The following is a 14716-nucleotide window of genomic DNA, read 5'->3' as shown; positions in this document are numbered from 1 at the left end:
TGACATTACTTCTAAATCTCCAGTTTTTCTCTCATTTTTTTAGGCTTTTACAGTCATTTCCACTGTTTATTAGTGGTTATTATGTGTCAAACCTTTTAGACATTTGGGTGAAATCAAAGTCAAACAAGCAGAAACAGTTTAAACAATACTTTAAGTGTGGGCAGGGTGGAAAGAGGAACAATGCAAGGAATTTCCCCCAGTTTCCTTAACAGTCCCCCCACAGAGGTGCAGTATGAGTAATCCTGAGTCACAGCAGTTGCTAGGAATAAAAACAATGCTGCACTCTAGAGGTGAGCCATGTGTAAAACGTTCAAAGAAGAAAAAATACATGATCAGCTGCTGAAAAAAATCTGTATTTATTCATAATTGCATACTCAGACTACAAATCCACAGAGTCCACACTAAATTGACTGCTGCAGAGTCTGAAACCAAAGGGGAAGTACAAAAAGAGGAAAAGAGCTGCAAAAGACAACACTGGAGGTAGTCTGATTTTTAAATGAAACACACACACATATGCACAAAGAAAGAATGAAGGGTAGATAGCCCTCTCCTTATTAGATGTAATGCTCAGACTGATAAATCCTGAACTCAAGTTGTATGTGTGTTTCTGAAAGCTTCTGTCTACTGTGTGAGTTGAGAAACTTCTAAACTGCTCTTAACTCTGCAAACTTCTAACACAGTTTAAATGAACACAACACTTTCTATTGTACCTAGGGTTGGATGTTAGTCAATATATACAGGACACAAAAGATATTTGTCAGCCATATAATAACTGGTTAAGTCCACAACATGTTAGCGCTTCCTTTAATATTTGTATCAGGCAGGTGTCGTAAATCTTTAAGGCAATATGGAATTAAAAGGACTGTTGAATTAATGTGATAATACCTTAATTTGCCAGAAGCAGATATACCCATCATTATTGTATCTATAAACAGTTTCTCAACTGTTTCTTGAGTTTACAGAAACGTTTGTAAATCACAATATCACTCAGTATTGAATATCACAATATAAATCAGTCAAAACTGTACCATGTTTCCTTTTTCATTTCAATGCCACTGTTTCTGTCAATTTTACTGTAATAACAGTAATAATAATAATAATAATAAGCACCTGTTGTACACTCAGCCAACCGTCTCTGACCTGCACAGTTTCCTCCAGTAACATGAGGAATGATTCCTGTCGTTACAGCTCATCAGCATTCATGCTGTCAGACAAGTCATTGACACAAAATCTTAAATAATGAGCGTAAAGTTCACACTGAATATAATAAAAAGTGCTGAGCTACAGTTGTATAACAGATTTTGTTAGGTCAGTGTAGGAACAGTGAGCATTTACTAAACTAGTATTAAATTAAGGTGATGTGATGTGAGGCATTTGAGTTTGTTTTCTATTCGGACAGTATAAAAAAAATTATTCGAGTTCTCTCTCTCTCGTATAGGGGGTTAGAAATAAAAAAAAAGGCTTTTGGATTTTCAAAGCTTACTGTACTTTCCTAGAATTAAAAATAATGCAGGTCTCATCATATTGAACAGAGATCATGCTCGTTTGTGCCCTTTTTTAAACCACGACAGTCTATTAACTTTACTGGAAAGTTGTCAAGATATACATTTGTGTACTCACAGATTATTAAGTACATTTCAGCCGAGACTCTAATTCATGACACAGCGCCAAAGGAAACACATTTTCCCTTAAATACATTAAGACATAAAAAGATTCTTAAAGTAACATGCTAAAACTGTTTAAATAAAATCCAAATGAATCCTTTAAGTCTTTTCATCACCCAGTGTCAGTGCACCTCATTGTTGTGTGTGATCATGTGCCTGCGCAGGTTGCTAGGGTTGTTGAAGCTGGCGGTGCACTGAGAGCAAGTGTACGGCTTCTCTCCGGAGTGAGTCCTCAGGTGGATCTTCAGGCTGCCATTCTGCGTGAAGCGCTTCCCACACTGCGGGCAGGCGTATGGCTTCTCCCCAGTGTGAATGCGCATGTGGATGCTCAGCGTGGTCTTGTTGACGAATGATTTGCCACATAAAGGGCAAGGAACAGGCGACTCTCCGGTATGACTCGCTCTGTGAACAATCAGGTCTTCACGGGTTAGAAAGCGCTCGCCACAGAAGCTGCAGTCCAGGGATTTGTTGATGGTGGGAGGGAAGACGGGGCTCTGCTGCTGGGAGAACTGGCTGATGTGACTGGGATGGCCTCCTTTACCATCAGCCCCTACTGACGTTTTTATTACAGGACTCAATGATGGTACACTGATTTGAGTGGAGGCATTCTGGTTGTTTCTCACCAGTCCAACACTGTTATCGTGCATCCCTCTCATTTGGGGTCTGTCGTTGGCACCAGAGGTGATATTCAGGAGTGTGTCATGGGTGACGGTGTGGTCAGGAGACAGAGAGCTAAAAGCCTGTAGTTCAGAAACAGTGAAGAGGGTATCGCTCTCCTCCTGCAGAGGCCCTTCCCCTCGGCCGTGAACACTCACAATCCTCAGTTCCTCATTATCACCTGTCAGGCAGGAGGAACCAGCTGGCTCTAAACTCTGAATCCCAGCAGCAACACCACCCTGCGCACTGTGATTTCTGAAGTCATCCTGACCTGAAACGACAAAATTGCATTGTGAATCTGGGCCAGGTGCATAACATTTTTTTGCCTCACAACTCTAAAATATCTTGTAAAAAACGTCAGGTTTTAGATACGGAAGCTAAAGGTTACTCTGTTCAAAGTATACGTGTATTTCTTAAGTGCTCTCTAAAAATAACAGAACAGTAATGTCTACCCAGAATGCACCCCCTCCCCCCCAGTGAGTCATAGTGAACTTTAAACAGTTACTATGAGTCATGGCTGAATCATGTCAATCATCATGATTTAATGCACTCTGTGTTGTAATTAATCCATCTGAAAGTCTATTGCTCATCATTATCCAAGATGACAATATGTTGAAGCATGCAAGAAGAAAGCTTGTACACTCAGATAATTACCCAAATATGTAATTATACTGACAACACTAGATGTGCCATTTGGGATTCTTCATTCATAAAAATTCAAACAAGCCAGATTTAAATTTATAAGTGATAATGATTTGTAGAGCTGCCATGATTAATCAATTGGCCAATAGACAGAAAATTCATCTGTAACTTTTTTGATAATCGATAAATCGTTACAGGTGAAAGTGCAGAAAAACTAAATGTGATGATTTAATACTTCTCCTTGTCATACATAACAGTAAATGAATATCTTTGGTGTTTTGACTTTTGTTCCGACAAAACAAAAACATTTAAAGACATATTGACTCTGTAGCGGTCATTTTTTACTATTTTATGACATATTTTTGATGAAGCGATTAATCAAGAAAATAATCAGCAGATTAACCAATAAAGATAATAACTGTTAGTTTTATCTCTGTGATTGCAGTCCTAACGATCTGTCCTGTCAAAATATAAAGTGTTTGTGGGGAAATTAAATAAATGATTGGTTTCTGGTTTTCCAGCAGTAGAGGTTTCTCAGGCAGGATAAATGTCATTTCTTATTTTGAATCCAACTCCTTGAGCTGTGAAGGACACTAACAAATAAATACTTTTTTTTTTTTAAACTCTAATCTAATCGTTTATAGTTTATTTTCTGCTAATATGTGATTCTTTAGTCATTATTTTGTCAAAAATCCCCTGAAAGGAAAAAAACAACAATAAAGATTTCGAAACACTACCAGCAATGATGCGGTCAAAAAAAATGTATTCATTGCAAAGAACATGGCTTATTATACTGGCCTGGATCTAGTCAAATTAAGTCTGCAGCTTCTGATCCAGTCTCAACTGATTTGCATTTTAGAAGCAGAGACTTGTTTTAGTCTGATCAATGAGGACCTGCTTCTGTGCTCCTTAGCAAGATAGTAAATTACTAGCTCCCGTGGCTCAGGGCTTAAATGAATAAAAACCTCCTACTAACCTATAACTGGCCCACAGCCTCCTATGTCATCTTCGTCTTTGATCAGGATGACATCTGGGGTCTCCACATTTGCACACTAACAAAAAGGAATGAATATTCATGAGCACACAAAACACCTTCATTTGTTACTGAGAGTACATGTATGAGCTGCTTTTACCTCCACTGCAGTGGCAGGAGAGGAGCTCTTGTTCTCTGATTGCAGGGTGATAGGCGCAGCTTCCCTGACAGCTTTTTGAGCGACTGGTGGCTTAATGACGACTAGAGGAGGAAAGCAAAAGACAAGATTTAACAGTCAGGGCAGCTGATGGTGATAGATGAGTACCAGGAGTCAGGAGGTACGGGAATTTAGTTAATTAAATGCAAAAAAAGAATTAAAGACAGGTGAAATATTCCTTTCCATCACATCTGCAACATTGTTGGAAATCTGACTACACAAATATCTTGTGCTTGACATGACAGGTCATAATATGGGTCTTGTTAACTTATGTGTTGGTCAGTTTTGGTTGAAGCAATAGAGGTGGCAGTGCTATGTATTACAAAGAGTTGTTTGATTGACTTCAAAGTACGACATCTACAAAAGAGGCCTCTTTGTTGTCCGATGGTCTGAGGTATAATGTCACCAGTATGATTGGGATAATCATACCATCAAATATTTTTTTACTATTTAAAATGGGTAAAATCGTGCAGGAGGAAGGAAGATCTGGAGTTCACGAATGGTTAGTATCATGAACACTTCTGCGCACTGTGTCCAAAATGATGCATCCAAGCAAACACGTAAGGAGCACAGCTGGTAGGAATAGTGATAAGTTAACGTGAAAATACAGCTGGGTTTTCGAGGTTAGCACGCTGTACATAGCTGTATGCTATTTGCACTGGAAATACATTTGCCTTCAAATGGTGAGATGAAATGCGAAAATAAATGACATGAATAATACAAGAAAAGAATGTGTACCAAGGAGCATCCAAAATAAGCAGATTGGTGTGCTATACCTTCGCCAAACTTTCAAATAAAATTCAATCACAATTCATTTTTCAATAATTTTCAAACCCTCAATGAACCTGCTCTTCTACCCCCAAGCCCTCATTCGTCTTTTTTTTAAACGCTATAATTATATATCGACTCTAATTATTATTCCTATCCTCTTTTGGTAATGCTTTTTTATTTTATTCACCCCCTCCCCTTTAAATATCAATACAGGAGATACAGTAATAAATGTACTGTGCAGGCTTATGCCATAGTCTCAATACAGGAAAAATCTCTTTGAAGGCAGAGACCTTATGAGTCCCAACAGGCTCTTCTTTAATGAGTGCAGGTTTTTCTATTGTTTTTATTTTTAAACACCCATTTTTCATCCAGTTGAAAAAGGAAAAGAAACTTAATTTCCTACATCCAAATTGTCTCATCTTGGTGAATCTGATGCAGTCTGTTAATCTATTCTCTAGTCTATATTTCCATTTGAGGCCACACCTCATAATAATCTAGTCATCCTTCAGCGGTGGTTGTATCACAAGTCTATAGCTTCAAATGGGCTTGCTAAGGGTTGTGTTTCATTATTGAAAGTTATCAGCATCTTCGCTGGATGTACCACTCCATACTTCAGCTTGGTCCTCTGAATTGGGTCTCTGATTTCGTTTAAGGCGGCATGTTGCTTTTATTGGTCAGCAGTCAGGTCTAGATAAATACTTATCTTCTGGCCTTGGCATTGGAGAGTAACTCGTTTTCCCCTTTCTGCAGCCACTTAGAGGATGGTATGTTTAACATCAAGGCTGTGTGCTGGTGTAATCGTGCATAGCTTCTGGCTGGATGCCAATCCTTTGCAATGGGTTAGGGTTACACTTATCAGCGAGGTAGGACCCACAGCATTTTTCCCGAAAAGATCATGCAACAATTAAGTGGTAAACTTTGTTGATCTATCTGCTTCTGTGTGTGATTCTTCTCAGATCAAACTTTCTGCTGTGATTTTTCCGTGCCTCTGTTTTTCTTTTAGTTGTTGGCCTCTTGTTTTCAGTTTCAGCAGCATTTAGTCTGGACTCAGTTTCATAAGCAGAATGCTCCAAATCCTGGACCTGACAAGGCATCTTCATGAAGTTCTTTCAACATATCCTTAATGGGCTTTAGTTTTAAGTTGAGCCCTTAGGTAAGTTCTTTTCCCACTATTGATCTTATCAAAGTGGCAAGCTCTGCTTTGTCCGTTTGTAGTGTGTAGAGTGCTCTGATTGTAGTCATAGCTGGCATGAATCCAGTTTACTTTTTGTGTTTTAAATTTACACAATGCAAAACATTAGCCTTGTTTATGGTCTATTAATGAAATAAATACATAAATGAGGGGAATGCTGCCCAGCTGACTGTGGTCAGTGCAGGTCACCCATAAGCAGAAGCCTCACAGAGTAATTAACATTTTCTGATTTATTTTATCAACTGATTGAGAAACTAATCAACAGAAAAATCAATCATGAAAAAAATCATTATTTTGCAGCCCTAAACAGAAGTGTAGTTATTCTTAATTGGAAATTCCACAAACACAAAATAAACATGTGTTCTTACAGATGTCACAAGTGAGCTTTTTCAACTACAGTAAACGTCTCCAATTTAAATAACTTATTGATCACCTTCAGGGAATAAACCACGGAGTTAGTGCACCATATGTCACGTGATAAGGAGCAGCTGTCATGTTTGACCTGTTTATTTATTATTAAGCAAATATGCATTTTCCACCAAAACAAAAACAAAAACCATCAAAACAAATGTAATACGCTGTAATAGAACAATTAGTACTTGAATGAGAGAAAAGTGTGTGTTCAGCAGTTAATTGAGCTGAAGGAGGAGGGCGTGAATGTTACTGGAAGTATTTCCAAGTGTGAAACTAATCATTACCTTGTGATTTCGCCCGTGGTTTGGGTATGTTGGCTCTGATCGGAGAAAAGCGGCTTGCCGGCCGGTTGTTTCTCGTCTGCAGCCGGAGGGAGAAGAGCTCACTCCTCACCACCTTCATCCTCATCCTCAGGGCTTCGTTTTCCTTCAGGCTCTGGGTTAAATGCAGGCGCAGCGACGCCGAGCTCTCTGAGAACAGCTGACTGATTTCCGTCACCGCCGCTTTTACCAACACGTCCATGATGGACAGAAGCTGTGATTCCAGGTTCAGGCTGCCCTGCGGCATGTTTGTAGACATGTTTCAATCCGCTGCAGCCGATTATTGCGTTGGGAAAAGCGCGACACAGTCGTTGGGTTAGCTTACAAAAGGGGCAACACAGTGGCCTTTCCGGTAGCATGACGCTGATTACCGTAAAACTGAGAAAGCACGGCATTGTCGTTTGAGGTTTTCAGGTTAACAGATAACTTACTGTTTCTCTACGGTCGGTCAGTGTTAATGTTTTATTTATATTAGGGCTAGCCTGCAACTATAGCAACAGTATCTTTTGTAGTGATGTAACGAATGATTATTTGAATTATCCATTAATCTGTCGATTACTTTTCTCCATTAATCGATTAGTTGTTTGGTCCTTAAAATGTCAGAAAATGTCGATCACTGTAGTTTATAGACTCTGCATTACGGTAAAAGCGTGTTAGAACCGATGTCAAAATTGAAGCGACTTCATTCATTCATTCATTCATTCATTCATTCATTCAGTCACTCTGTAAAGTACTAAAATCACCAGAAACACCATTCGTTTAGGGTCCATGTGTCTTTTGGTCATTCATTTTAAAATGCAAAAGATTAAATTGAAATACGAGCTGTTTTTCTTTTTCGTGGTCAAAAAGGGATGCGCAGGAATTAAAAAAATGATTATTTGAATAATAAAAAATAAAATCACTTGCAAACAGAAACAAAAAATGACCTGTTTTGTCATATTCTGAGACTGGATGTCGTAATCAAGGCAAGAGCGCAGTAAAAATCTTAAAAAGTCCTGTCCTGTTCTGTCCGGGAAAAGTTTAACACTAACTGTCAGACCATCATATGTTTTTTATCAAAGAGAAAGGCTGCAGGTGGCGCCAAATCATGAACACACAAAACAAAACACGCTTCCTAACCCAACACTGACTCACTGCAGCTGAAAAACAGCTGAGATAATAAACGAAATAAAAACCTTCCTGGATGCACTAATCTTACCTGTCCAAATAAAACATAGGCTACTCTGACAGTCAAATTACCCTGAGGTGCCGAAAAATTGAATTTATGCAAATAACAAAGTAAACCTACTGCCCAGATCCTGAAACCTGTTAATTACCCCCCCCCCCCCCCCCCCCCCCGGTAACACGTCACCAGGAGGGATTCCCACCCGATGACGTTTTGACCGGTCCTAACTGCTCTACTGTTCTATACTGTAGACATGATGATATAGGAGATTCAGCATAACTCTTAACTACACTGTGTGTGTACTTGCCACATAGATGAACACATCCTGTCAGGAATTGAAGAATTGGCAGAAGATGTTCTACAGCAACAACTTGAAACAAGGTTGGTTTGGTTCAAGTCTTACTATTGCAGATACTGTGTGGCCTTTATTGATTTGTATTATTTATTGATATTGACTGTACTTTTTGAACTGTCTTTCTTGTTTTGCCCAAATTGTCCTTGTGATTTCAGTCAATGACACAATCCCTGATCTGTGGCTGAGGGACGTAGAAAAGTTTTTACCTTTCAGTTAAGTAGTTATGTACTTTATAATAATAATATTAATGAAGTAAAAAAGTGTGAATCACATGGTTCACTTTGGAAACATCAGGTGGAGAAATCAGAAAACATTTCCTATCCTTCATTGATCAGACAAAATATGTTTGAAGTTATTTATGATTTGCCTTTTATACTACATGCTGATCGACTGCAAAACTGGAACCATTTCACAACCACATCTTGATGTACACTGAGGCCTGGATTATAACCATCATGTCCTCAGGCCAGCAATGAAAAACAGAGATGGTATTTTGCTCTATGTTAAAATATAGCAAAATGTTAATACAGCAAAATGTTTAACCTAATTACCTTACTAAAAGACTGACTAACATGTATTTATAATTACGATTACAAATAGAAGGACTACTGTACAAAAACTATTACAAATTAAAAATGTTTTTAAAAAATATTTTGTTTCTGTTTGCCAGTGATTTTATTTTTATTATTTTAAATAATAAAAATGTTTTTCAATACTCATTCCTGAAAAGAAAATGTAATGATCAAAAGATACACTGACCCTTTAGCCTGATATTTTATACTTTTATGAAATTTTATTTCTAAAATGAGCCTGAATATACAAAAATGGAAATATTTCAATCCTTTAAGAATGTGTGCAGCAGATACACTTTTTTCCCAAGTTGAATGTGATCCATATTTATTCAGAAATTCAAAAATCATCTTTGAAAAATTGTTGCATTCTTTAAATCCAATAATGTCACTGAAATTAAGTTATATTCTCCAGTTTTAGGTAACAAATAACCGTAGTATAGTGTGCTAAGTATAGTGTTTTTTCTTTGTAAACAAATATTGTAAAACCTAAAGAATACACTCTCTCTTCTCTCTGAAAGGGATTAATCACCCATCCACTAATGACTCATCAGAAATGTATGAATGTCAAATAGATCTGTGGTTCAGAAGTTTTGTATAGGGACTAATTATGAGCACATACTGTGTAGGGTCAGCATTTAAAGGTTAACATTGTTAAGAAGATAAGAAAGATATGTGTTAACTTAACATATACAGGGTGTCCATAAAGTCTCTTTACAACTTAACACATTTTTTACAAAAGCAAATGAATAGACAAATCTGTGGAAACACCTCTATATGGGCACCATTAGTTGAAGGAAGCACATCAAGACAGTACTCGATTTCTTGCCATGTTCGCTGTAGCATAGCCTCATCAATGGTGGCAATGTCATCACTGATCTTTTGCTTCAGGTCGTTGATGTCCTGTATCTTTGTTCGATACACGATACACAAATGCAATGTGATTAAAAACTTTGATAACCACTGAGTACATAGAACAAATCTGATTAACATATCTCATCAATTGTTTTTGTAATGAATTTTTTTAATTGTAAAGAGACTTTTTTTGGACACATTGTTGTCATCATTTATTCCATTCATCCATGCTGAACTTTACAACCCAAATATTTAATTATCACACAAACAGCTTTTCAATTCATAAATGTATAATTTAATGCAAATATTTTTCTAGGAATACATACAATAAATGAAATAACTGAACATTTCTACTTTTTGTGCTAAAAAACAAACATATGCAACAACACAGCAGTGAATGAAAAAAATACAGCATAGTAAGTACACTTGACACAGTTTAACATCACATTAACTGCATTTGAATGAAGCCAACCTTATGTGCGTCTTTGCTGTGCTAGTGTCAATCCAACACCAAACTAAGACTTACTCAATGTCGTACCTCATCGACAATATTTTGGTCTTTTCAGTCTTTTTGTTTGCTGTCAGCACTTTTCTAAGATTCTGCTCCAACTAACACTCCTCCATCTTCCTCCACATCACAGCTCTTTGGTGCACCTTCCTCCTTGCCAGTTCCCTCTGTCTCAGCGTCCTCTCCCTCCTTCTCATCTCTGCTGTCCAGCTCCCCATTCTTAGCAGGATCTCCCTCGTCCTTCTCTGTCGAAAGCTCACCAGCTGCATCTCCTCCTTTCTCCTCTCCTTCCTTATCAGCTTTTTCTTTCTCCTCGTTTTCTTTGTCCTTCCTCTCTTTCTCTATTTTGGAGAGGCTGTGGCAGAGAGACTGGACATAGGTGAAGACACACATGGGGTCTGGGTTGTTACCCATCATGATCATGTCAGACACTTCCAGCAGAGGGCAGCAGTCAGCCAGGGACCTGGGAGGGGTAAACGGGTTATAGATAGACAGGGGAGAGGAGAAGAGGAAAGGAAGGGAGCATGTTAATAGGTTTTGTTAATTAGATTTTTTGCTTATTCTGGTGGGCATGTACATCACTAATCACCATCAGTATTAACTCATTTTGTGGCTCTGTCTTGCAGATAGGCCCCTTGTCAAAATACGGTTTTTAGAGCTTTTGTTTTTTCTTTTTTCTATTTGGTCAGTTCATTACTGTTTTAGTGCTTAAAATATTACTACACTGTCTTCATCTGCAGCTGGAGTTTGCTTATTTTTTAAGAAATTGTAGATTTTCAGATTTCCTTTTAAAAAAAAAAAAAATTTAATAAACAACATTTTTCACTTTAAGGATCTCCTGTCCACGTTGGCTTAAACGATGTAAACAGTTATGCATATTAGTATCTAAATCATGTTTCATCATTTCAGATTAAACCGCTAGTGGACCAGTTTAATTGTTACTTGAGATTTCTTTTTATTTCTCAACAAATGTTATTATCATTTTAGTTTCTATTGTGCTCAGATAGTGTATTTTCCTTAAAAAGTGTTTAATCAAAGTACCCAATCCCACAGAAACCTTGGTGCCTTGTAATATTATGCCTGTCTTGATGCCATAATGAAGCTGCCTTGTGTGATTTGGAGGCCCTAATAGGAACTTTGAGGCAGTAGGTGTTCAATGCCCCCCCGGCTCCCTGAAATGTTTATCGGGCCATGATACCAACCAATTTCATGCAGATAGCAAGAGAAACAAAGAAAGATAATTGCATAACTCTTACTCTGCAGTTTCGAAGGCCAGAGTGAAGTTTTTCTCCCTCTCTTTTGGATTCAGGGAGTTGTAGTCAAAAGCATCAGGAAAGAAACGATGGATCAGAGCACAGAACGCCAGCCCGTTACACCAGGACGATGAGAAGTTTTCTATGTTGACGCCCTAAAAGATCAAGAAACAGGAGGATGTCATCTGAAGAGACATGTATACTGAGGCTTGTTTGTTGTGTGTTGATCTCACCTCGTAGTTGCGAGTCTTGTTTCGACACCACTGAAGTATCTTCTGTTTGATTGAAGCGCCTGTGGCCAAAGCTGTAGATGACTTCTGGATTTTGAAGTTACGTGGTACTGCTGTCCTAAAAATGTCACAATGTTACACAGATCCTTATTAAACTCTACTACACCAATGCTTACTGTCACTTCCTAAACTCTGAAGGACTGTATATTGACTTACTCTGGTGCACCTTGTTGGAACTTGGCAATAATGTCATTCCTAGCGGATGCTCTAATAGAGCGGGCGGAGGGTCTTGGTCGAGACAGAGCATTAAGCGAGGGGGGTCCGCTCTTTCTTTTTGTCTTCCCTTGCTTTTCTCCCTCCTTAATCTTTCCTTTATCTTTTGCTTCCACTTCTTTGACTTGTTTTTTCTTCTCTGCCCCCTTCGCTGTCTTTCCATTCACATCTTTCTCTTCTTTCTTTGCTGTTTCCTCAGTCTTCTCTTTCTCTTTGCTTTTGTCCTTCATCTCCTCTCCATCTTTCTCAGCCTCACTGTTTTTAACCTCATCCACCGGCCCTCCTTTCTTATCCTCTTCCCCCTCTCCTTCCTCTTCTTTTTCATCCTTTGTCGGTTCAGGATCCTTCACGTCTGTAGATGGCTTATCTTTATCTTGTCCACCTTCTTCAGCATCACCTCCAACAGGCTTTGATGCAATCTGGGACTTTTCTGTATCTCCGGCATTGGCATTCTCTTCTCCCTGTTGTGCAATGGTATCCTCCTCCCCCTGCGTCTCTCCCTTCTCCCCATTCTCCCCTTCCTCCACCATTACCCCCTGACCTTCCACTGTCTCCCCTGCTGGAGTGTCTTTCCCCGGGTTTTTACTCTCCAGTAGCCCTGGCTCATCAGTCTGGAGGACAAACAAATAAAATGGAGTTTAGTTTCAGGCTGCATCAACATCTTTAAATACAGTCGGATAAATAAATAGGTCACAGTCCATGTTTGTGCATCTACACACACTTGCACACTGCAGATATGATAATGTGAGCAACTAGAGATTCCCTCTTGCACATCTATTTCTAACCTGTACATCTTCTGACAAATAAACGTAGTCACAGATTTGACATGTACTAAATCACAATTCATATTTAATTAAAATTATCTGTGATTTTGTGACCAAAATGTCATACTTAAGTAACAAATAAACCATCTCCATGCCAACTGAGCATCTCTATCTGCTGAGGAAGGACATTTTAAGCTTTTCGGTTCAGATTTTGTTTCTTTATAGCAGTATCTTCAGTCCTCGTATTCTATAATTTGATTAATATATGTAGACTTTTATTCAGTGTGAATATTATCTTGTCAGTAATGTACAATAATTTCCATTACTCATACTCTCATTCTTCCTTAGCTAAAACTATGTAAAATAATCTGTTTCCGGTATCAGACACAGAACCAACTGGCCAAAGAAAAGACACATACTATTTTTTGTGTGGTTTTACAAATGTTGGAAGAATGACGCACCTCACCTGTGCCTTTATATGTTTTCAATATATTTCTTATCAACACAAGAAAAACACTAAACTACTCATACACTCATCAATGCAACATGTCACAGATTGTGGGGAAATTACAGATTATGACCTCCTCACTTCATTCATTTATTCATTCATTTATTCAGTCATGTTGGATGTGTTTACTGTAATTTTCTTCTTTATATGTTGATTGTTAAAAAAATACAGAGTAGATTAAATTAAACTGGCAATCATTTTTTGATTTACTAAGAACACGACTTCTCTTTAACATTATGTAAAATGTACTAAAATTAGTAACCACACTTTACTCTGGGGATGACATGGTCCTCAAACATAGAGCATAATGTAATGTGAGATCTGAAACTACTGTGTTGGATTTGTTGAGTATCTCACTTATTTAGATCTGGCAGAAAGCTGTTCAGATGGACTTTCAGATAGAGAATGAGCCTTTTGCAGTTTTTAAATCACACCTGAACCTAAAATACTGGTCAAAATCATCCCAATCAAACTAATCAAATCCAAGATGAATTATGAAACTAAACCCTTGTGGCTCAATACACTGAAATATCAAATAAAATGGGTTCTTATGCCATTTTATATAATCTGATGAAGAAACTGTCATCGGTCACGTTTTTTAAACATCAGCAAAACCGTCAGTGATTTCTGCTGGAGATTTATGTAATTATATTTAAAAATATAGTTATTGAAATCAGTATTAGGCCCAGGGGCTCTGATTATTGATGACCTATGGGAGAAACAGTCACTCCAGCACAGAGTGACTCATCAGTCAAAATAGTAAAGTCACCCAGGGCTAAGAACAGGAGTAAGAACAGGTGTAACACTGGTAGCAGTATCACTTCTCCCAACCTGCTGTACAAATGCAACACCTGCCATGGCCACAAATACTTTTACTGCCTATTCTTGGTCCAGTGGGTCGTTGTAGATTTTGCAAATGTGAAAAAACTTTTATGCAGTGATTTGATGTAAAAACACTGACCTGGTTGTTGTTGGTGTCAGTGTGATTCGTCATCTCTGTAGACTCAGATGTCTCCTGGCACATAGTTTCTCCATCCATGATGGTCAGATATGTCTGATTATCCACTGGGTCAAAGGCTAAATTGGATTTCTTTTACCCCAGTACTCTTTAATTATGCCTCCTGTCTTCTCTAGGAAGTTTTCAATCAGTCTAACAGTAAAGCCTCTTCACTGGAGCCCTACTCAATGTCTCACTCTCTGCTTTAACAACTTTGTGTACGTCTCCTTCCCTGTCCCTGTCCCTGTCTCTGTCTGCAGTGCTGGGTGTCTGTGATGTGCGTGTGGGTTTGTGGAGGTCTGCCCTCACCCCCTTCACCCGACACCCCCTCCCTCTGCTTGTTGAGGATTCCTGTGCTTCTTTATCTGACCTTTACAACAACACAGGGT

The 14716-nt window shown here is 38.4% G+C and overlaps 1 protein-coding gene across 1 annotated transcript; it reads right to left on the bottom strand.

The window, feature by feature from the left end:
* Positions 1-10251: 10251 nt before the first annotated feature.
* smtnl1 (smoothelin-like 1) lies at positions 10252-14369 on the bottom strand. The gene is made up of 5 exons (XM_062425224.1): positions 14292-14369; positions 12002-12669; positions 11789-11903; positions 11559-11710; positions 10252-10765 (listed from the first exon to the last, which is right to left on the bottom strand). The coding sequence occupies exons 1-5, from the start codon at positions 14367-14369 to the stop codon at positions 10387-10389; spliced, it is 1392 nt and encodes a 463-aa protein (XP_062281208.1). The 3' UTR covers positions 10252-10386.
* Between the last annotated feature and the right edge of the window lie 347 nt (positions 14370-14716).

The sequence above is a fragment of the Scomber scombrus genome, chromosome 9 (genome assembly GCF_963691925.1).
Source record: "Scomber scombrus chromosome 9, fScoSco1.1, whole genome shotgun sequence".
In the NCBI taxonomy this organism is placed as follows: Eukaryota; Metazoa; Chordata; class Actinopteri; order Scombriformes; family Scombridae; genus Scomber; species Scomber scombrus.
This window is presented reverse-complemented; position numbering and strand designations above follow the sequence as displayed.

Excerpts from the sequence above, each read along its gene's own strand:
- smtnl1 (XM_062425224.1), bottom strand. The coding sequence starts at position 14,369 with ATGGATGGAGAAACTATGTGCCAGGAGACATCTGAGTCTACAGAGATG. Across the intron at positions 11,711-11,788 it reads ACAAGACTCGCAACTACGAG|GGCGTCAACATAGAAAACTT; the intron begins GTGAGATCAACA and ends TTGATCTTTTAG. Across the intron at positions 10,766-11,558 it reads CTGGCCTTCGAAACTGCAGA|GTCCCTGGCTGACTGCTGCC; the intron begins GTAAGAGTTATG and ends TACCCCTCCCAG.